A 23413-nucleotide genomic window follows, 5' to 3' on the forward strand; every position below is an offset into this window, starting at 1 on the left:
TTGAAATTATTTGCAAAGAATCTGGATAGTATTAAGAGCTTAATTATATATTTGATTATATATAACATTGCACGTGTAATGTATTGTTATTCATTTAATTGCATAGTAAATATACTGTGTTGTCTTTGCAAAGCTGCATGCAGCTTATGTTAAGTAATTGTTCAATATCTATATAAACGTAAAGGGGCTTACTCGTCCTTCTGTTTGGTTTGTTACCTGGACGTCCGTCCAGGTGAACCAGAGCGCGGTGTCTTCATGCGCTCTGCAGAGGCGGCATCACCTGACCACACGGGGGGCGTGTCGCGCCGACGCTATTCGTGTCGCCTTCTTTGCCAACCTGTCCTCCTTCTAGTGTTGTATATCTCCTAGTAACGAGACGATGAATAAAGAGTCAAACAGCACGTTGGGCTGGTAACATTAAGGTAAATACAATCGATCAAGGAATGAAAAAAGGGCACAGATGATGCGGTTGCTCTCGTATATCGTGCGCCCTTTTTTCACTGGCACAAGATAGAGTGAAGCTTATCCAATACGGATTTGTTTTGACGTTGAGGGATTAGTGCAGTGGTCCAATTCCACAGACCTAGAGAGTCGAACAGCAGTAACATTGCATTGATGTAGGGTCTAGCAACTATTCTGCATGAATCGTCTATCGCAAAGGTGAGAAGCCATCATTGCATGTATTGGACTAGTCTATGGGCTATGTTGGCTACAAAACCACATGTCTCATTTGCGGCCACGCGTCTTATTTAGGATATAGTTGCATCGCTCACAGATCGCTGGCAACTTTCCTGTCGTGCAAGATCGTAGTTCCTAAATAAATATTTGTAACGCATTGAACTCCAATGCAACAGCGACCTTTGCGCATCCTTGATGTGCAAATACATAAAGCCAGGTCACCAATTAATACTTATTTTGGACTAGGCCCGTATCTTGGAAGAAAAGCCAAGGAATACTGATTTGAGGGCAGCATAGCTCTAGGAGCCTCTAGCAATGTGTAGCTAGCCAGCCCAACCTTGCGAAACACTTAAGAACCCCCATCTCAAACATTCGCTATCAGAAGAACTTGACCCTCTATCCCCTAAACCTATCCTACATCTGTTCCATGCAGAGCCAACAACTGCGACTAGCCTGCCATGAGTCAGTTCCGTGCATTAGCAGGTATCCTGAGGAGTAGAGGCTGGCAGTGCCTGCTGCTGCCCGGGGGAGGAGGTGGAGGGGGTCCGGCCTGCCGATCTGTGTTGGCAGGGTCGGCTAGGAGCTGCTTTGCTGGGCCTTCGGCTCCCACCGCTGTGAACAGCAGCAGCAGCTCAAGCTCAAGCTATGTGGAGGAAATGTACTTCGCCTGGTTGGAGGATCCCACAAATGTCCACGAGGTGATGATGATGTCCTAAATGTGTGTCCTGTTATTCATCCTTTGAACGCTCTTGTTCAAACAAGTGTTTCCTTTTATCATTATTATTAATAAGTATTCATATATATTATGATTATTGATGACTATCTCACCCAAATTGCTCTGTGAAACAGTAGGACAGGCCTACCTAAACATGATCTTACCTTGATGGGAGAATACATGGTGAGCGGTACTAATAAATATTTGTCTCAGTAGTGTTACTTCAAGGCCTGGGGAAATGAAGATGCGATGTTAGCGTGAGCCTTAACTGGCGCCAGAGTTATTAGATGATATTGTTAAATACTCTCAATAACTGTATTACTTGTACTTGAGTACCAACAATTAGGAAAGGTGAAAGAACGCCCTTTCATGAGTTATCCATTGACGTCCTTTCACATCATTGTTGTTACGCGCTCTTGTAAGGAGTGTTGACACTTGATCCGTTCTGGTTCCTATAGTCCTGGGACACGTTCTTCCGCCACGCCCAGGCTGGGGCTGTGTCCGACGGGGGAGTGGAGGGCCCCCCCTCTGCCCTGCTGCAGGGCCGTGCTGGCCACCAGACTCCCAGCATGGCCCGCAAGGTGGTGGAGGATCACCTGGCTGTGCACACCCTCATAAGAGCCTACCAGGTCAGACTCACTCACTCGCAACCAGACTCACTCCCTCACTCCCTCCCTCACTCCCTCCCTCACTCCCTCACTCACTCCCTCACTCACTCCCTCACTCACTCACTCACTCACTCACTCACTCACTCACTCACTCACTCGCAAACAGACTCACTCACTCACACTCACCCTAATACGAACAGACTCCCACACAAACAGACTCCCACACACATTCAAACAGACTCACTCACACACAAACAGACTTACTCACATACAAACAGACTTGCATATATACAGTATATACACACACGCACACGCACACACAGAGGGGAATGTGTGTCATCGCAATTGATAAATGTACATTTCTCAAAGGGTGTTGTTTTTTGTTTTGCTTTAATTACAGCTGTGGTTATGTTCACAGTTTCATTCACCCCAGGTCAAATGTTGCATGTCTGGGTTGCATTTATTCTTAATTTGTTCATCTCATTTGTTACCCTTTAGTGGTGCGTTTGTGTTTTTATTTAAAACCTGTCAAAAACCAATATGTGGAATTGACTTGTCAGGGCCCTTGGTAGGGCTAGTGAAGCTGTTTGCACTGCTTGCCAGCGCTTATTAAAAGGAATACACAATTTGTTTGTCACTGCATGAGGTTATGCTAATTGCAAGATTAACTGTAACCTACATAGCGAGTAGCTTTTTGAAAATGGAAATATCAAAGAGACTACTTGAGCAAAACAGGTGGTAGCATTTCCCTTCGCCCTCACATTAATTAGAGGAACTATCCCAGGGATTTATTAAATTCTGTCTTTTGGCAATGACATCTTCTTATTCCCTACTCACTACAAACCTTGGGGGAAGTGTGTGTGTGTGTGTGTGTGTGTGTGTGTGTGTGTGTGTGTGTGTGTGTGTGTGTGTGTGTGTGTGTGTGTGTGTGTGTGTGTGTGTGTGTGTGTGTGTGTGTGTGTGTGTGTGTGTGTGTGTTTAAGGGAACTCCCAAAGGGATTTTCCTCTGTGTCGTCAGAATGACCTGCTCCTCACATTCACTCTGATTCCCCTCGTATCTAATTCTGCTTACCACACAGTAGTGGCTTTGCTGTTCTCTAACCTGTCACTTAGTCCCAACAACAGCATCTATATCATCAGCACCACCACCCCCACTATCACTCCTACCAACAGCACCACTATTATCACTCCTACCATCACCCCCATCAATACCATCACTTCTACCACCATCAACGTCGTTATCATCTCTACTACCATCACCAATACCTATTCTCACTACTACCACCATCACAACCTCAACCGTCATCACCGGCTATCCTGACTACAGCCAGCATCGTCCCTTCTTCTACCACAACCATCTCCATCATCCTCGACATCGCCACCACCACTGCCCTCCCCACCACCACCCTTACTCCTCCGTACCCCACCCTCATGTGTCTTATCTCTTCCTGTAGATCCGTGGACACCACGTCGCCCAGTTAGACCCACTGGGAATTCTGGAAGCTGACTTGGACTGCTTTGTGCCGTCCGACCTGATCACCACAATCGACAAACTGGGTAAATAAAACCCCCCCTCTTTATTAACCAAAATGATATGCTGCCTCAAGCAGGCTGCGAACAGGGCCGGATAATAGTGGTGATAAAGAGGTACCTACTGTTTACAGTATTCACTTTTGCTTTTTTGTTGCCTTTATGACTTAAGATCTTACTACGATGTTTTACTGCGATGAACTTACTGCGATGACTTTAGAACTCACTGTGGCGTTTTACTTTTCATTGTCCAATTCGATTCTTTAAATGGTTTACTTTTATACAAAAGCACTTAGAATTGACAAACTTGAATCTATAAACAACACATCGTTTTTTATCCTAGTCCCGCCTCCAATAAATAACTCGCCCTTTTGTAGTCATTCTTCGCTGGGCTTGGATTCTCTCAGAACCATAAAAACCAACATCACCATTTCACGACAACTCTGCGTTCTCAAAGGCCGCTGTGTAATGCTGCCATTCATCCGAGAGCCACGCTGCTCGTTGCGCTCCCAATTCATTTAGCGGCCTTGAGGATGAGCGGATGTAAAACAGGCAAACAGCCTCTGGTTGGCCGTAACAGTCCCCATAGAAGAAGAGAGACGAGATAAGCAAAGGGGGGGGGGGGGGGGATTTGCAGCTGTGTTCACTACTTGTTATCAGGGATGCTTGTCTGGCCAGGATATACCGTAGCGCGATCTGTATCGTCTTAAGCAGATACACCGCTTCCTACAGTGACAGGTAATGTTAGTTGGTAATGTTGGTTATGTCGGCCCTCTCCATCTATTGTCCTCCTGATTGGACATGCAAGTCTATCCTTGCTTTTCTCTATCCTGCGTTTGTAATGTGATTTGCACCTGTCTCCTCTTGTGTTGCTGGTAGTATTTGAGCTCATGCAGTCCCCCCCCCCCCCCTCACCCTCCAGGTAGCCTGTGGTGGTCAGGAGATGCTAAGCTGAGGTAGAAGCCACTGCCTCCGCCAGCTCGTCTTAACAACACATTTACCTACTTTGATTTATTTGTTGCTATGGTTGTTCACTTAAGTTAATTAAGATCATGGTTGAGATTCAATTAATTTATATTTAGGTCTAAATATAATCCTGCATTCCTTTCATGTACGGTTTACTCTCACTTTTACTGACTAGTGTTCAACTTGACAAGCGTTGGGGTTGGCTAAATATCAAAAGATCACCTTGTTCAGTGATGGATACCGACAGAAGTTACGCTGTCTCAGAGATAACCTGGCCACATCTCTCTTGTAACCCCACTGACCTGAGGCCTGTGTTAAAGGGTTCTACGGTCTGGATGAGAGCGACCTGGACAAGACCTTCCGGCTGCCCTTCACCACCTTCATCGGGGGAGGGGCCACCACTCTGCCCCTGAGGGAGATCATCCGCAGGCTGGAGGTACAGTTGGTTATCCATGATAGTCTACCTGCCTGAGTGACTCCCAGTAAGGGTTCAGAATGATGCATGTTATCTGGTGCAGGGTATGCAGCTGGCTCACAGATGCTTATAAGCCTTGGGAAGCTCGGAGTGTGCATACCCTTTTGGTTGAAAACCCTGGCCACTAAGTTACCCTGCCCACTCATAATAATAGTTAGGAGCTTGATCCAGTGGAGTCGGATGGATGAGAAAGAGTGTACTTCTCCTGTTCGGTCAGTACTGTTCGGGACAGGCTGGACAGCGTTGAGTCTGTTTGACGTTTTATCGTGGGGTCTCTTGGTCTCTCCCAGACGTCGTACTGTGGCCACGTGGGCGTGGAGTTCATGTTCATCAACAGCGTGGAGCAGTGCCAGTGGATCCGGGGGAAGTTCGAGCCCCCCGGAGCCATGCACTTCACCAGCGCCGAGAAGAGGACCCTGCTGGCCCGCCTGGTCAGATCCACACGGCAAGAACACCTCCATTTTATTTGTTTGGAATTGGCATCATTATCAAAATATATCAGTATCGGTATAGTTGGCCCTGAATCACAGGGACAGTCTCAAATGGCTCACGAGACACATTTTATGACACCTCCCCCCTAACACTATCCCCCAAAAGAGCAAGGTAGCACTCCTAATCAGGGAAGAAACCTTGAGAAGGAACGCAGAGTGGAAGATCCCTCCTACCAGAGATGGTTAGGAGTGCAATGTGCTGAAAGGGTTTTATACAAAGTGTCCTACAGTGAATACAGATACACATACCATTAAAAAGCAGGTAGGGTTGGGCAAGGGTGCCTACAGGTGGGCACTGGGCAGGTACAGCTACCGGAGCTAATGGGCTTTCCTATGTAGGTTTGAGGACTTCCTGGCCAGGAAGTGGTCATCGGAGAAGCGGTTTGGTCTGGAGGGATGCGAGGTCCTCATTCCCGCTCTTAAGATGATCATAGACAGTTCCAGCGCTGCTGGCATCGACAGCATCATCATGGGGATGCCTCATCGGTATTGGACTGTTTTGAAAAACCTTGTATAGTATATCTTTCTATAAATATGTTGTTTGATCATATGGCGTTCAGAGAAAAATGCCGAATTCATAATCAAGATCGCCTTGATGTGTATTTTTAAATCCTAATTAATCCTGCTTTGAATAATGACTTATGTACACTTACTAATAATGCTATAAAAATATACATATATCAAATATATCTTCATTGTAAAATTGTCCAGAATTTCCCTGTCCTTGGAAAAAAAATGAAAAAAAATAAAGAAACTTAAAATGTACCTTATACCAATGTTATGACGATGAACCTCTGATGTCACTTATGTGAAAATAAATAGAAACGTTTCTCTTCTGCCAGGGGTCGTTTGAATGTCCTGGCCAACGTGATTCGCAAGGAACTGAACCAGATCTTCTGCCAGTTCGACCCCAAGTTGGAGGCTGCAGACGAGGTGTGTGTGTGTGTGTGTGTGTGTGTGTGTGTGTGTGTGTGTGTGTGTGTGTGTGTGTGTGTGTGTGTGTGTGTGTGTGTGTGTGTGTGTGTGTGTGTGTGTGTGTGTGTGTGTGTCAAACAGTACACCCATGTAGAATCCATTCCATCACTTGTGTTTATGTCTGTCTGTGTGTGCGTGTGTGTTTTTGCGTGTGTGTGGTCAGGGTTCAGGGGACGTCAAGTACCACCTGGGGATGTACCACGAGAGGATCAACCGGGAGACGGACAAGACCCTGACTCTGTCCCTGATGGCCAACCCGTCCCACCTGGAGGCCGTGGACCCCGTTGTGCAGGGCAAGGCCAAGGCGGAGCAGTTCTACCGGGGGGACTCCCAGGGGAAGAAGGTAGGGGCGACACTTGTTGTGAGTCGCTTTGGATAAAATTATCTGCTCAAGGCCCTACATGTAAATGCAGAGGGGCTTCCACCTTCTACCTTGAATGGAAGATTGGAATGTGTTTTTAATATTTAACTCTTGTCCCTTTCTGTTGTTTTGACACACATTCTCTCGCTGTGTTAATGTTTCACGGTGAAATACTCGCCTGTGAACTGACTTTGATCCTTTGAAATGTTTTGAACTTAACATCCGTGTAGAATAATTATACACAAATACAACAATATATATAAACGTCTACTATATATGAACTCATTCTTTTTTTACAAGTTTATAGCTGGGCTACAGAACAGCCATTTTATTTTATTGGTTTATTTGAAACTTGAAACTTGGACTTGATACTGATCAAAGGTCAAAGGTCCACAGCTTAACCCTCGGGGCACCCTTGAGCTAGACCCCTCACCCCTAGCTGCTGCTTCTTGGTGACATGGCTCTGAATTCACTGTACGCTGCGGCGGATGACAGCGTCTGCAAAATAGTCAAATATCAGAACTGAAAATGGATGTGGTGCCTTTTCTCCGGTCACAGGTCATGTCCATTTTGATCCACGGAGACGCTGCCTTCGCTGGACAGGGAGTCGTATACGAGACCTTCCACCTCAGCGAACTCCCCTCGTACACCACACATGGTACGATCCATGTCGTCGTCAACAATCAGGTATGGAAAAGGGGGACCCTTTGGGAGACGGCTGGTACTCTGTCTAAGAAAAGATGGTGGTGGTGGTGGTGGTGGTGGTGGTGGTGATGGTGTTGTTGATGGTGATAACGGTCCTGTTGGTGGTAGTAGAATGGGGATTTTGTGGCTATAATGGGGGTGTTGGTGGTGCTGATGATGCTAGTCATCGTGGAGGTGGTGCTGATGATGGTACTTGCGATGGTGATGAGGATGATGATGTTACTTGTGATGAAGGTGGTCGAGATGACTGGGCTGCTGCTAATGATCAACATTGTCGATTAATCCAACAATTATTTTCAATTCATAGATTAAATGTTTAGTCTGTAATTTGTCATTAATAATAGCAAATGCCATCACACGTTAGTCAAGTTATATCAGAAAAAAACAGGCATATTTCTTCTATAACGTTCCATGAAGTACATATTTGAAATGAACTGCTACATAAAGCAGCAAATGTTTCTTACGTGAACTAAATAAACCGAAACAATTAATCCAATCCCAAAATCAGATTTGATACCTTTTTATTTCAATCGACTCACCGATGAATCGACCAATCGCTGCAGCCCTGCTGGGAATGATGGGATTGATTTTATGAATGAGCTTTTTAATGTAATCCTTTTTATTTGATCTACCGCTTATTCTCATAGTACGGACTGTCACTGTCCGTGTCCCCTTCAGATCGGCTTCACCACGGACCCCCGCGTGGCACGCTCCTCCCCCTACCCGACCGACGTGGCCCGGGTGGTCAACGCGCCCATCTTCCACGTGAACGCCGACGACCCCGAGGCCGTCATGCACGTGTGCCGTGTGGCCGCGGAGTGGCGCAGCACCTTCCACAAGGACGTGGTCATCGACCTGGTAGGCCCTGGTTCACCTTCCACAAGGACGTGGTCATCGACCTGGTAGGCCCTGGTTCACCTTCCACAAGGACGTGGTCATCGACCTGGTAGGCCCTGGTTCACCTTCCACAAGGACGTGGTCATCGACCTGGTAGGCCCTGGTTCACCTTCCACAAGGACGTGGTCATCGACCTGGTAGGCCCTGGTTCACCTTCCACAAGGACGTGGTCATCGACCTGGTAGGCCCTGGTTCACCTTCCACAAGGACGTGGTCATCGACCTGGTAGGCCCTGGTTCATATCGACCTGGTAGGCCCTGGTTCATATCGACCTGGTAGGCCCTGGTTCATATCGACCTGGTAGGCCCTGGTTCATATCGACCTGGTAGGCCCTGGTTCATATCGACCTGGTAGGCCCTGGTTCATATCGACCTGGTAGGCCCTGGTTCATATCGACCTGGTAGGCCCTGGTTCATATCGACCTGGTAGGCCCTGGTTCATATCGACCTGGTAGGCCCTGGTTCATATCGACCTGGTAGGCCCTGGTTCATATCGACCTGGTAGGCCCTGGTTCAGCCCGATGGCCTGGGGGAGGATGGGGGTGTCTAGGTCTGAGGGGGGGTGTGATTAGTCTGGGCGTTATCAAGGTAATGTAGCAGGATACGGCATGTGGAAATGGATTGTGTGTGTCTCCGTTCGGAAGGAAAGATCTAAAAATTGTTTCCCTGGACAATAGTATTGGTCAGTTAACTTGCGATTAATCACACTTTTATAATTCTATTTTAAATCCAATCCAATTGAAGTTTAATGAGATTATCAAATAGAACATTATCATTCATAACAAATGTACCAAAATGTAGTGGGAGTAATGAGGGAGTTTTATTGACTCCCTCAGTGTTGGTTGAATATGAAACTTAGACCTACAACTAACACCACAGATTAGGAAATTGTAAACAGGCAGTTAATTGGTACAATTGTAATGAGGCAGTCACGTATTGCAAGCGTAATTGAAGTTAAAGTAAGTAATTTCTGACAGAATGTTGACATTCTGTGGACGGAACCTTTCATAATCACAGTGTTAAAGCGGCAGGCGTGTGTTGCTTAGGCGACCGCCTGAGCTGTAAAGTGCTGTGGGAAACCCTGGTACCTTATTAAACCCTGGTACCTTATTAAACCCTGGTACCTTATTAAACCCTGGTACCTTATTAAACCCTGGTACCTTATTAAACCCTGGTACCTTATTAAACCCTGGTACCTTATTAAACCCTGGTACCTTATTAAACCCTGGTACCTTATTAAACCCTGGTACCTTATTAAACCCTGGTACCTTATTAAACCCTGGTACCTTATTAAACCCTGGTACCTTATTAAACCCTGGTACCTTATTAAACCCTGGTACCTTATTAAACCCTGGTACCTTATTAAACCCTGGTACCTTATTAAACCCTGGTACCTTATTAAACCCTGGTACCTTATTAAACCCTGGTACCTTATTAAACCCTGGTACCTTATTAAACCCTGGTACCTTATTAAACCCTGGTACCTTATTAAACCCTGGTACCTTATTAAACCCTGGTACCTTATTAAACCCTGGTACCTTATTAAACCCTGGTACCTTATTAAACCCTGGTACCTTATTAAACCCTGGTACCTTATTAAACCCTGGTACCTTATTAAACCCTGGTACCTTATTAAACCCTGGTACCTTATTAAACCCTGGTACCTTATTAAACCCTGGTGCCTTATTAAACCCTGGTACCTTATTAAACCCTGGTACCTTATTAAACCCTGGTACCTTATTAAACCCTGGTACCTTATTAAACGGCATTCTGTTGACGGCTCCACTCCGTCTGCTTCCAGGTGAGCTACCGACGCTTCGGCCACAACGAGATGGACGAGCCCATGTTCACCCAGCCGCTGATGTACAAGCAGATCCGCCGGCAGGAGGACGTGCTGAAGAAGTACTCGGACAAGCTCATCTCCGAGGGCGTGGTCACGCTGCAGGAGTTCGAGGTTCCCGCCCAGTTTTCCCGCCCACTTTCACGTCGTAGATTGTTTAAAAGCTACAACCGCCGTCGCCGCGGTGTCCCGACGCAGTTTATTAGCAGCTCGCTCTGCTGAACTAAGCACATTAAATTCAGTTTAAATATTACCCTGTCGTTCTCGTAGCTGTGTTGACACAGCAAAGCGCCGGTCCAGTCTTAGATTTACTGCCTCCCGCTCTGTTCCTTCGCCCACCCCCTTCCCACCCGATGGTAGAGCTAGCAGACGCGACCGCTCGGAGATGCGGCGGTTTGCTTCCTTAGAAGCGGGGGCCACATCGCCGGAGTCAATCATTTTTTATTTAGATGAATGGAGGCCGTTGCAAAGAAATACGGCGTGTTGCTGAAGAGTGTCCAATTTGTTACAGTTTGAGCTGTCTCTTCTCAGCTCAGTTCCCTTCCTAGGTTTTAGTTTATTTCTTCATTTCTCCTTATCCCCCTCCCTTGTACCATCATGTCAAGCACACACACACAAACACACAGACACACCTGAGCTCGCACCTCTGGTAATGTTCATTGTATGTAGTGGTTCTAAACATACAATATCTCTTTTCAGGAGGAAGTAGCCAAGTATGACAAGATCTGCGAGGAGGCGTACACCAGCTCCAAAGATGAAAAGATATCTCACATCCGCCATTGGCTGGACTCACCCTGGCCAGGTATCCAGAAACCCTGCAATACCTGCTCCATCAGGGGACAGGTGTTAGTCACACTCTCAGCAAAAAGGGTTCTGGGTTTGAGCCCCGATGTCCATACTCTTAAGCCCAAGTCACTTTGGATAAAAGGCTCCGTAAATTGAATCATTGCATAATTGATGTCAACCTTTGGTTTGAGTCCCTCCCGTTGTGATCTGGGGGCAGATTTCTTCACGGCCGAAGGGGAGCCGAAGAGCATGAGCTGCCCCCCCACGGGCCTGGAGGAGGGGGTGCTGCAGCACATCGGCCTCACCGCCAGCTCCGTCCCTCTGGAGGGCTTCAACCTCCACCCCGGTGAGCCCCCCCCCCCCCCCCCCCCCCCCCCACTCTCAGTCCACACCTTATCGCCGTTCATGTTTTTAATAAAAAGTTACACTTTTCATACTTAACTTATTTAAAAAGTTTGTCTTATGTATACAGTAGATGGATGTATTTCTTGTATTGTTGTGTTTTAATTCTTTTCAATCTAAAATATAACATCTTTTGTATGCGTTAGCCTGCCTGGCCATCGACCACATGGTGGTTCCTATTCTGAACTCTGAACTGCCGAAAGCTCCCCCAGCCCTGTTTGGGTCACCCGATGTTCATTTCTCAACGACCCGAACCTTCCCACAGTCTGTCTTGTTTATTGGCTTGACATTACCATAACTGTAGCGCGGAGCTCTTCGGAGAGCCAATTAAAAGCATCACCTGTGAACAGCCCATCCGTCCCCTGTAGCCGCTCTGCGACCCGCACATCTGGCCCGGCACCTGGCCAGGCTCCTCCTCAGAGCTCCACCACTGCTTATCTACCTCGCAGCGCCACGGCCCGCTGGCTTTTACCTTCTGACAGACTCATCGCTGCTGTTATTGACCTTTCTTGTATGACGCCCTGTTCGTCCTGTCACGTTAGAGAGTGTGTGTGTGTGTGTGTGTGTGTGTGTGTGTGTGTGTGTGTGTGTGTGTGTGTGTGTGTGTGTGTGTGTGTGTGTGTGTGTGTGTGTGTGTGTGTGTGTGTGTGTGTGTGTGTGTGTGTGTGTTGCACATTCATTTATGGAAGTGCTTGTGTGTATCTGCAACTAAGTTTTAGACAAGTGTGTGTCAGTCTGCTGTGACTGTGTGTGAAGTGTGTCTACATGCAGTATGTGTGTGTCTGTCCCAGGGGTGTCGCGGATCCTGCGGGGCCGGTCTGAGCTGGTGAAGGCCCGTCAGATGGACTGGGCCCTGGGGGAGTACATGGCGTTCGGGTCCCTGCTCCAGGAGGGGGTCCACGTGAGGCTCAGCGGGCAGGACGTGGAGAGGGGCACCTTCAGGTGAGGAGACCCCCCCCCCCCCCCCAACACTGCTACAATGAACCCCAACTCTGTGGCGCTTTTAGCACGGCGTTACGGACTGAACAGATCAAAACGTTTAGTATTTCACTGGTATGATTCCAAGGGGTGGAAAGTAAACCTCACCGGCTCTGTGCTTGATTTAAAACTCTGCTTAGCCTCAAATTGTGCGTGGACGACAACAACCGCTACAATCATACCCCAGGGAGTGTGTGATGACTCCCTGGGTGGTGAGAGCGATCATAAAAGTTATTTATCTGTTTGGTCTTTGCTTGATTGGTTCCTACACTCAAAAAGAGAAAAAAATATCTCCTACCTAAACCGAACCAATAGCAAACAACGGGGATGGGACTAAAGGTCTCTCTTGAACGATGGCAAGTTTGCCTCAAAGATTCACAGCACATGACATTAGGGTACATTAGGGTGTCACCCATATTTTGTTTGTCTGGATGCTGTTATGGACAACATTTGATTTCCCTCAGACTATAGCCTATCCCTTTTTAAAGCATTTTGGTTGCTTCCTGCCCAGTTTAGCCAGTGTTCAATGAATGGACGCTAAGCATGCGCATTGGAGTAAACTGCAGCTCAAGTTGTCAAAGAAGCCCCTTATGTCACCCATGAGATTTAGCCCTCCCCTGTTGGTATATTGGACTTTAACACGATACCCTTTAGTCAGACACAAGGCGTTATATTTGCATTCTTGGAAAGTCAACCCAAAGTGGTTCTTGTGGTTCACTCTGTTACGTCTTTGAAGTTCAATGGGATTGAGGGGGAATCGAACAACATCAGTGTCCTGGAAAAGATAGCGACAACGACATTTTGCGGAGGAAAGGAAGTGACACGGGATAGAAATCAAACACAGCCCTCCTCCTTTCCCTGCGGTCTTTCTCCCTGTCTCTCCATCTCTCTCTCTCTCTCTCTCTCTCTCGCTGCCAGTTTCATCTGTCCAACCTCAGTTCTTCAAAACCAGACTATCTCTCTCTGTGGAAGCACTCCACTTAGCGTCGCAGCCCATATATCAAGCTAACTAACGGCCAGCCACCGCTTCTCTGGCGCACTTCAGCATCTATTGCTTCCATTTGGTGTGTTGTCTGCTGTGATGGTATGACTGGATAAAGACAACGAACACAGTGGCTGCCTGCCGATAAAGAAATAAAAATAAATAGGTAAATAGATGGGAGGACAAAAATGTATTAGAGAAGCCAAAACGACACGTCCACGACTGGGGTTTAGTGTCGGGTCGAATACGATTCCCCACGTCAGTGTCACTTTCTATTTGGTGTCAGGCCTTAGCTCTCTCTCTGTTCTCCATCTTTCACAGCTCCTTCCTCCCCTTACACCTGCTCCTTGATTCACCCCTGACGTAGAATGTAAAAAATGTAGTCGGTAAAAATGTTACCAAAATGAGTGATACATTTTTCTTTCCTATTCTTTTTTTTTTTTTTTTTTTGACTTTTTTTTCTTTTTTTTTTGTAGAACTTTCATTTTTTGCCCATATCCCCGCGGTCGCTCTCTGACGGGTGGAACTGAGCAGCATATTGTTGCGTTACAGTTGACGGGTCCGGCTCACGTCGTGGTGATGTAGGTAACTGCGTGGACTAATGGATTCAGTAGTCTGCTCGGCTGCGTTACACCAAGAAACCCCCCGCCCCCACCCCCCATCTCTGACTAATGGGGCCCCCAGGCGGCTGTGTGTGTGTGTGTGTGTGTGTGTGTGTACGGGTGATTGTATGTACTGTATAAGGGAAAGCTGTTTGTTTGTATATGAAAGAAATAAAGAGAGCGAAAGAAAGGCGATGGGGTAGAGAAATGGTGGAGGGGGGAGGAAAAAACAAAAGGGGAAGTAAGGCAAAAAATGAAAAGACGAATGGGATGATGTAAACGTAGACAGAGAGGCTCGCGGTTCATGAGGCCGTTGTCGTGGAGAAGAGGCTGCGGTGCCTTTTGATAGTAAACGAGCGCATTGAGAGAAGAAAACACACATTGCGTTTTTGATTCTTGCTCCGTTCAAAAGTCTTGAAGAGAATGAAAATATCCCGCAGATGTGGAGCAGCGATCAAACAGAACAAGTATGCAGGAACTGGCCTGGTTAGTTGATAATTAGCTTTCTCCCATTATTTCAGTCCCAATTAGGGAAATGATGGTCAGAAAGAAAAAAAACTGATGGAGATTGTTTCAATTACTGATACAATTCTTCAATACTTAATTATAAACCGCATACAATATAATCCTTATTATATTGTATGCTGCCAGTTCGACCCCAAGTTGGAGGCTGCAGACGAGGTGTGTGTGTGTGTGTGTGTGTGTGTGTGTGTGTGTGTGTGTGTGTGTGTGTGTGTGTGTGTGTGTGTGTGTGTGTGTGTGTGTGTGTGTGTGTGTGTGTGTGTGTGTGGACATCATTAAAGTGATGTTAAAGGTGCCATTTAAGTCCCTGTCTCATCCCGCTGGAAGTGATGGCTAACTCTCCTGCTCTAAACGAGTGTGCTGGCAGGCCTGGTTAACCCTCGCCTCCGTGCTCTCAGCCACTCTTCTTGTTCACCCCATGTCCTCACACTGCCTGATTCCATCTCGCTCTCTTTCTCTCTTTCTCCTTTTCTCTATTTCCCTTTTTCTCTTTCATTCTTTTTTTCTCTTACTCTCTCGCTTTTACTCCTTTTCTATCTCAATCATTATTTTCTTTCTCTCTCTCTCTCTCTCTCTGGATTGACTGTGTGTCAGGAACCACTAGCATCTCTGTGAGTGTGTCAGAGAATACAAGTGATGAATATTGAGGATAAAGACCGGATATCATGGGGAACAGTTTCTTATCAGTCGTCCTCTGGTTCCTATTAAAGTGTTTGCTGTACAACTGAAGACTTTTAACATTTCAAAAGCCTCACAAGGTTAACTGTGAATGTTGTTATATTTCTAGACTTGATGTACAAATTCATGTTTTTATTATTTATCGATGCACAATAAATATGTATAATAAATGAATTGTTTTTGTTTATGTGTTTTTACCCCAGTCACCGACATCACGTCCTGCACGACCAGGAAGTGGACCGGCGTTTCTGTGTTCCAATGAACCACCTGTGGTCCGACCAGGCACCCTACACGGTCTGCAACAGCTCCCTGTCGGAGTACGGGGTCCTGGGTTAGTATGAGAACCGCCGGAAAACCTATATAGCCAGGTACTGTTTATCTCATGTGATAAGAAACATCACACAAATGAAAGCTAAGAAACGGCTTTTGTTTTGAGGCTGGTTGAAGTTACACATATACTGCCATCTTTTTAAAATGCACATATTCCGATTTTTCAACATTAATAAGCGTTTTCTTCCTTATCTGGCTCTGTGCCATGCAAAGACATTGTGAGGGTCAGTGACTGAAGCAAATTCAGACATTTGTAATGATTAATGCTAAACTAGCTTAGATTTACATTTAGGGGATTTGGCAGACGCTTTTATCCAAAGCGACTTACAATAACTACATTTGTCGGAAGAAACTTAAAGAGAGAGCTATATATTTATGCTACACAACAATATCTGAAGTAGTAACAACTACACCGATAAAGTAATTATTATGAACTTGTTGTTCACTAGTAAAAACATGTTTTGGGCCAGACGTCACATTAGCCAATGAGGGCAAAGGGGCGGTGGCCTTAGCCAGCGTGGGCGGTGGCCTTAGCCAGCGTAGCCACGCCTCTGTGCATGTGCCTGACCTGGCTGCCGGTTGCAGGGTTCGAGCTGGGCTTCGCCATGGCCAGCCCCAACGCCCTGGTGCTGTGGGAGGCTCAGTTCGGAGACTTCCACAACACGGCCCAGTGCATCATAGACCAGTTCATCAGCCCGGGACAGGCCAAGTGGGTCCGCAACAACGGCATCGTGCTGCTGCTGCCACACGGCATGGAGGGGATGGTGAGGAATGAAAATGGTCTGAACTTAACCGTATTATACCGGTCACTCACAATGCATTACCTGCTCCTACTGATAACATTGTTGTATTTTGGGTGTTTTCCTTTCTATTAAATAAAAGCACTGCTCTTCGACACAAATTATTTATTTCACCAACAATTGGTATAATTAGTATAGATATATCTATCTCTATCACCATCATTTGGTAGACTGGGGTTGCCTGGGAACCAGACGAATGTGATCTCATGTTTTATCCTCATGTGCATATTCGTCTAGCCCCCGTTTATACAGATCTCTTATAGGGCGGGGTTGATACGATGACAATATCAACCGGAGGTAACGATGGTCTCTAGTGTTGTTCACTGATGTTCCCCTCCTAAACCACCCTACCCACCCCCCCACCCACCCCAAGGGTCCAGAGCATTCGTCGGCCAGACCGGAGCGCTTCCTGCAGATGAGCAAAGACGACCCAGACCGCTTCCCGGTACGTTCCTTAGAAACCAACGCATGGAAAGTAACCAGAGCTCAATGCATTAGACCACTGGGGGTCAAAGCTGTGCTCATTGAACTGACGATTCAACGGCGTCCACCTAACTCAACGGATTCCACCGTTCGAAACAGTCTGTTGTTCCTTTTCATTGAAGCATGTACAACACCACATTGTATGCTGATTCAATGGGGTCAACCTAGTTTAGTTCCTTTAACCGTTTAAGAGTTATGTTTATTCACTAGACCACAAATGTTTCCTGATTTGACTTTATTCGTTAACAACATTTGAAATGCTGATGCGATGCTATGTTTGGCCCATTGTTGAAGCCGATGAGTATTTCCACGCCCATCTCCCAGGGGGAGTGTGGGGGTGAGTGGTGACCAGTAGAAGACCAAACCCTGACTCTATGTCTCAGCGTCATCCTGGTGGATTAGTTTCACAAATGGGATATTGATCCAGCAGTTAGTGGGAGCACACCAGGATTAACACCAATGCCAGCGTGTGTTTGATGCACAGCATGACTGTGTGTGTGTGTGTGTGTGTGTATGGGGGGGGGGCTTGCATATGTGTGAAGTTCTGGCTCTATACATTTCCCCCTCTTCTCTCAACACATACTGAAATTAATAACAAGATTAATTATTTCCATTGTTTAATTAAAAAAAATAATAATTATGTATTATGGTATAAATAGTTATATACACAACTATTTAAACCGTAATACATATTTATAACAATTTGAAATAATAATAATACATATATACATCATCCATAAGAAAATGCCTACACACAACCTCAGTGGGTCTTTAACAAGTCCTAATCAAATCCAGTATTCCGTGTCAAAGTTGTTTTTTTCCTTTTGGTTGGTCTTGATTGTTCTACGAAGGAGTTCAGCGGAGACTTCGAGGTCCACCAGCTGTTTGACTGTAACTGGGTGGTGGTGAACTGCTCCACTCCGGCTAACTTCTGCCACATGCTGAGGAGGCAGGTCCTGCTGCCCTTCAGGAAACCGGTAAGGAGCTCACCAGCTTCTTTCACTCATCCTTGATTTAATTTGACCTATTGCAATATTTTTTTGGAATTGAAAGTATTGATGCAAATATTTTTGGATGCAAGTCAGTTTATCGCTCTGTAATTGTAGTTGCAGTAACTACTACTATAACTGCTGTTCGTGTTAATTTATCTTAGAACAATTACTTAAATCTCATTATTTTCTTTCTTTTATGATTTTATGACTTTTTATCCATGATGTTTTTTTTTATTTTTATACATGGCTTGAAAGAACTGGCAGGGGGTTGGGGGGCAGGGAATCGTTCTCACCTCAATTCTACTCCTAAGTGTTTCAGAAAGTTGTTTTTTAAAAGTTGCCATAGAGTAAACATCTTTAACTCTGCTCTCTTTCTCTGGTCACAGTGAGTGTGTAAAGCGTTCCCCTGTTGTATCTGAATGCAGCGCTTTGCAGAGCGTGAAAAAACGTCTTCCTTAGCAAATTAGCGAGAGGAGTCAATGGGGGATATTATTGTTTGTTTTTCTACGAGAGAGAAGCCGAAACTACGGTTGGTTGAGCAGCAAAGTGGGTTTATTTATTTATTTGAGGGTTAACAGAAAAAGCGTTTTCCCCAGCGTAGAAGCGTGTGCCATATAGGAGGCAACAAAGAAAAAAGGAGAAAAAAAAGCAAGAAAACTTTTCCTCCCATCTCTTGGTTTTTTTTCCCCTCCCAAAAGCACGAAGCACACAAGAATCATTCTGTTGATCAGAATGGGTCCTGCCGATGTCAGGACCGCAGAGTCACTCACCAGCTTCCGAATAAGACTCGAAACTCACCTGTTCAGAGTTCACCTAGACTCTGCATAGCCCATCCAGTCTCCCCCTCCCACTATTGTATGTTATACGTCATGGCACTTAATGTATGCACTTACTGTATGTTGTATTTATTCGTAGTACTTAATGAGGTAGCATTAGCTAGCTATCACTGCTGTATACAGGGAATTGGGTAAGCCTAGCGATTGTTAGTACTTGCACTTGGTTCTATGAACATCTTTACTGTACCGACAGCGATATATTGTTTTACCTCTTATGACAAATGTACTTGTTGTAAGTCGCTTTGGAGAAAAGCGTCTGCGAAATGCTCAATGTAAATGAATGAAAATGAAACTTAAAGTAATGTTCCAACTTCCACAGTTGATCGTTTTCACCCCCAAGTCCCTGCTGAGACTCCCCGATGCCAGGTCCAGTTTTGATGAGCTCTCTAAAGGTACCGGTTTTACAGAGTTAACCTTGTGTACTACACAAAGGATGTGGTCGTTTCAATAATGTAGCCTGTCACTATTGTAGTCTGTACTATCAGTAATGTAGCCTGTACTATCAGTAATGTAGCCTGTACTATCAGTAATGTAGTCTGTACTATCAGTAATGTAGCCTGTACTATCAGTAATGTAGCCTGTACTATCAGTAATGTAGCCTGTACTATCAGTAATGTAGCCTGTACTATCAGTAATGTAGCCTGTACTATCGGTAATGTAGCCTGTACTATCGGTAATGTAGCCTGTACTATCGGTAATGTAGCCTGTACTATCGGTAATGTAGCCTGTACTATCGGTAATGTAGCCTGTACTATCGGTAATGTAGCCTGTACTATCGGTAATGTAGCCTGTACTATCGGTAATGTAGCCTGTACTATCAGTAATGTAGCCTGTACCATCAGTAATGTAGCCTGTACCATCAGTAATGTAGCCTGTACCATCAGTAATGTAGCCTGTACCATCAGTAATGTAGCCTGTACCATCAGTAATGTAGCCTGTACCATCAGTAATGTAGCCTGTACCATCAGTAATGTAGCCTGTACCATCAGTAATGTAGCCTGTACCATCAGTAATGTAGCCTGTACCATCAGTAATGTAGCCTGTACCATCAGTAATGTAGCCTGTACCATCAGTAATGTAGCCTGTACCATCAGTAATGTAGCCTGTACCATCAGTAATGTAGCCTGTACTATCAGTAAGTAATGTAGCCTGTACCATCAGTAAGTAATGTAGCCTGTACCATCAGTAAATAATGTAGCCTGTACCATCAGTAAGTAATGTAGCCTGTACCATCAGTAATTTAGTCCATACCATCAGTAATGTAGCCGTACTATCAGTCATGTAGCCTGTACTATCAGTCATGTAGTCTGTACTATCGGTAATGTAGCCTGTTCTATCAGTAATGTTGCGTGTACTATCAGTTATCTAGTCTGTACCATCAGTAATGTAGTCTGTAGTATCTGTAATGTCTACTTCGCTGTCTTACTTTCTTTTTTTTGCATCTACATTTCTACTCTTAATTGTGTTTTTTATAGATATATTTTCAGTGTATCTTTTGTCAAATAAGATGGTCGTTCATTTATCACAAGTCAGCCATAGCAGCAGCTACAAGACAGTAGTTTTTCTTATTATTATTATTATTAATTTAGTTTTTTATTATTTTATTACACTTTCTAATCTATTTGACATCTTCAAAATCTTTACAAATACTGTCCAGTCTTTGCTGGGAACAACAGAGTACATCTTATCTCCAAACCCTTATCAAACGCTCGTATTAACCCGTATCCACCGCTCCACTATTCAACCCCTTGGGTGGGTCCAGGGACCAGGTTCAAGAGGCTGATTCCCAACGAGGGCCCAGCGAGTGAAAACCCCCAGCAGGTGCAGCGAGTCATCTTCTGCACCGGGAAAGTGTACTATGAACTGGCCCGGGAGAGGAAAGTCCTCAACCTGGAGGGAGAGGTGGCCCTCATCCGACTGGAACAGGTGTTTAAATAGCTCTTCTTCTACTATGTACTCTGGACCTTGTTCGACTAGTGGCCACATTGGTTAATACAGCGGGGAAACCTCCTAGAATCTTTGGGAACCGCGGGGAACTCGATGCGTTGTTTTTAGTTCTGCATTTAATTTCCCCACCACCCAGTGTGCGCGCAAATGGTGTATCCCATGATTGTGTCCATTGGTTCCAGTTATAACCCCCAATGCTTAAAACGAACAGAGAGCTGGATTGTTTTTCACTGATGGTGCTGCTATTTGGTTTCCAGATCTCTCCGTTCCCCTTCGACCTGGTGAGGAGCGAGGTGGAGAGGTACTCCAACGCCGAGCTGGTCTGGTGCCAGGAGGAACACAAGAACATGGGTTACTATGACTATGTCCGGCCGCGCTTCCTCACCGTGGTGGCCAATCAGAAACCTATTTGGTGAGTAATTTGCATATCCAACACCACTTCCAAAAAATACAAATATTAATTTTTCAAAGTTTCATCACCCCTGCGATGCGATTGGTCGAAATCGAGGTGGGACGGTTCCGTTTGGGGTCAGTGTGATACGTGACCTTGTTGTTGACCTTCAGGTACGTGGGTCGCGACCCCGCGGCCGCGCCCGCCACTGGCAACAAGGCCACGCACCTCAATGAGCTGAGGAGGTTCATGGACACCGCGTTCAACCTCGCCGTCTTCCAGGGAAGGAAGTTCTAGGGGAACCTGGAGAAGAACGGGTTGGATCCGTGGGTTGGGGCGGACCTCACGGCGGACTATGGCGTCGGCACACGTTTATTTATCAAAGCACTTTGACGGGTTAGTTAGTGGATGTCTATGCAGCACTTTATAATGATTTAAGCAATGCACCACATGAAAAACTACAAAGGTATAATTATGAGAATGCCACTTTATTTTCCTTAAGGCGTTCCGAGGCTATAAAGGGGGAATAATGAATTAACAAATGATCGATCATTTGTTCCCTTTTTTCGTTTTTCATGTGGTTTACTCCTTTAACTTCCTGCCACTTTCCATCGAGTAACTTTTTCTCATTGTAGAACATTTATGCAATCCCCAATAGATGGCACTTTAGCACACACAACGCCTCGATGTTGAGCCTTTAGATATCCTAATTGTAAGTGTTGTGTTTGCTGTTGTGTAGATAGACCAATGCCATCCAGAATGACATCGAGAACGAATGAAGACATGTTTTTAAACGCCTAGCGGGTTTCCTGCTTGAGTGTATGTGTGTCTTTACTTTGTTCTCGTCTAATCGGACTGTTGAATGAGTGTTGGATTGAGTCACACCTGTCTACACCCGAAGACGGCAGCCAGCTGGCAGGGAAAGATGGACACATGGTGTATGTCTGTATGTCCATGTATGTCTGTGTGATGGTTGTCATGTCAGAAAACCTTAGAGCACGGAGCGTTGTGCCGACCGGAACTTATCAAAATGGCGTCCGTATCCTGTCAAGCTAAACCTCCGCACTGCGAATGAACAGAAGCACAAACCGTATAGTTCTATACATATTTTTGTAGTTGCTTAAAAACAATCTGTTTATTGTGTTTTAAAGTTAAGTTTAAGTATTGACACGGTTGTGTACAGGTGATGGAAAGTTTATGGAATAAGAAATATAGAAATGTAGAATTCTAAATATTTTGTAGTCATATTAAATGACAACTTGAATGAAAATAACAATAAATGCTGAAACATATTCCATGTGTCTGAAGCCTTTATATTTCTTTAAAATCTATAATATATATACAACTCTATATAAAACATACTTTACTTTAAAAAAAAATAAAAATTACAATGCATGGTCTTGATTCCCGAAACTAATGCTACGCTGTCAGTAAGCATTTTCCACAGCGATAACGGCTTTCTGGCACACAGGATCCAGTCTCCCGTCTCCACCTTTGAAATGAGGAAAAATAGTTAACATTCGTAAATAAAGTCAATGCAAACAATTTAGTTCTGCATTACATTCTTTCTTTAATGTTTAATAAATGTGAACACTTCACGATTATGATCTTCTGGTCGTAATCTTATTATATGTTTGATCATAATTGTCCAATACGTAGGCCAGATATGAATGATTGTGAGTCATGTAGTAGGACGTGGTAACATGAGGGCCTTCAGCCTATGAACTCACCGAACTGCAGGTCCTTTACGCCGCAGGTGAACACGCACTCCCCGTGCACCACGATCTCCACCGTGTTCCAGTCTCTGCTCTCCTCGAGGACGCAGCGATGCCCGCGTGCTAAAAGGGAAGCTTTAGCCAGGAAGTCAGTCCAACTAGGGAAAATTAGGGTAGCGTAGGCTAATAGCCTTTTATCGAACACATTGATCGCGCTTTAATTAATTTATTTGGAAATACTTACACTCTAGTCCTTCTAGACGGAACGTGCGATATGCCACTAGTCCACATGACTCGTACGGTCCATAACGCACGCTAACGGTTGCATTTTTAGGCATTTATTTGGTTGGGTAGCCTAGGCTACTAGCCTATTATCGAATACATTGATCGCGCATTAATTAATTTATTTGGGAATAACTACACTCTAGTCCTTCTAGACGGAACGTGCGATATGCCACTAGTCCACATGACTCGTACGGTCCATAACGCACGAAAACGGTTGCATTTTTAGGCATCTATTTGGTTGGATGTCTTAATTGTCTGAGGACGTGTTGGTCAAACATACGCGTCTCCATGGAAGTGAGCGGACGTTGTTGACCAGCTGACGTCACTGCGGCTTGTATGAACCAACATAATCATCGGGATCCTGTTCAGTTGTCCACGGCTTGAACTCTTGTCTCTATCAAACGGCTCCTATGATGGATTGTAGACTCACGACCCTCAATCATT

General features: G+C 45.3%; 2 protein-coding genes across 3 annotated transcripts; one reads left to right on the top strand and one right to left on the bottom strand.

Moving 5' to 3' along the window:
- Positions 1-283: 283 nt before the first annotated feature.
- Positions 284-22261, top strand: ogdhl (oxoglutarate dehydrogenase L). 2 transcript variants are annotated; one of them, XM_060073735.1, is made up of 23 exons: positions 284-422; positions 1112-1376; positions 1852-2022; positions 3456-3558; positions 4818-4933; positions 5263-5417; positions 5803-5949; positions 6306-6396; positions 6602-6781; positions 7358-7486; positions 8183-8362; positions 10202-10354; positions 10940-11042; positions 11244-11372; positions 12220-12370; positions 15394-15521; positions 16106-16284; positions 16694-16765; positions 17655-17780; positions 18951-19023; positions 20394-20557; positions 20836-20990; positions 21143-22261. In XM_060073735.1, exons 2-23 carry the CDS (start codon positions 1137-1139, stop codon positions 21264-21266), a joined length of 3069 nt encoding a protein of 1022 aa, XP_059929718.1. In that variant the 5' UTR covers positions 284-422; positions 1112-1136; the 3' UTR covers positions 21267-22261. The 2 variants fall into 2 exon arrangements, with proteins under 2 accessions (XP_059929718.1, XP_059929719.1); XM_060073736.1 differs by lacking the exon at positions 284-422 and adding an exon at positions 444-660.
- c15h10orf53 (chromosome 15 C10orf53 homolog) lies at positions 21773-23256 on the bottom strand. Its single transcript, XM_060073780.1, has 3 exons — positions 22929-23256; positions 22700-22819; positions 21773-22461 (listed from the first exon to the last, which is right to left on the bottom strand). The coding sequence occupies exons 1-3, from the start codon at positions 23020-23022 to the stop codon at positions 22397-22399; spliced, it is 279 nt and encodes a 92-aa protein (XP_059929763.1). The 5' UTR covers positions 23023-23256; the 3' UTR covers positions 21773-22396.
- Between the last annotated feature and the right edge of the window lie 157 nt (positions 23257-23413).

This window comes from Gadus macrocephalus, chromosome 15, assembly GCF_031168955.1.
Source record: "Gadus macrocephalus chromosome 15, ASM3116895v1".
NCBI classification, from domain to species: Eukaryota; Metazoa; Chordata; class Actinopteri; order Gadiformes; family Gadidae; genus Gadus; species Gadus macrocephalus.

Excerpts from the sequence above, each read along its gene's own strand:
- c15h10orf53 (XM_060073780.1), bottom strand. The coding sequence starts at position 23,022 with ATGCCTAAAAATGCAACCGTTAGCGTGCGTTATGGACCGTACGAGTCA. Across the intron at positions 22,820-22,928 it reads CCGTCTAGAAGGACTAGAGT|CTTCCCTTTTAGCACGCGGG; the intron begins GTAAGTATTTCC and ends TCCTGGCTAAAG. Across the intron at positions 22,462-22,699 it reads CGTAAAGGACCTGCAGTTCG|GTGGAGACGGGAGACTGGAT; the intron begins GTGAGTTCATAG and ends CTCATTTCAAAG.
- ogdhl (XM_060073735.1), top strand. The coding sequence starts at position 1,137 with ATGAGTCAGTTCCGTGCATTAGCAGGTATCCTGAGGAGTAGAGGCTGG. Across the intron at positions 1,377-1,851 it reads ATCCCACAAATGTCCACGAG|TCCTGGGACACGTTCTTCCG; the intron begins GTGATGATGATG and ends TGGTTCCTATAG. Across the intron at positions 6,397-6,601 it reads AGTTGGAGGCTGCAGACGAG|GGTTCAGGGGACGTCAAGTA; the intron begins GTGTGTGTGTGT and ends GTGTGTGGTCAG.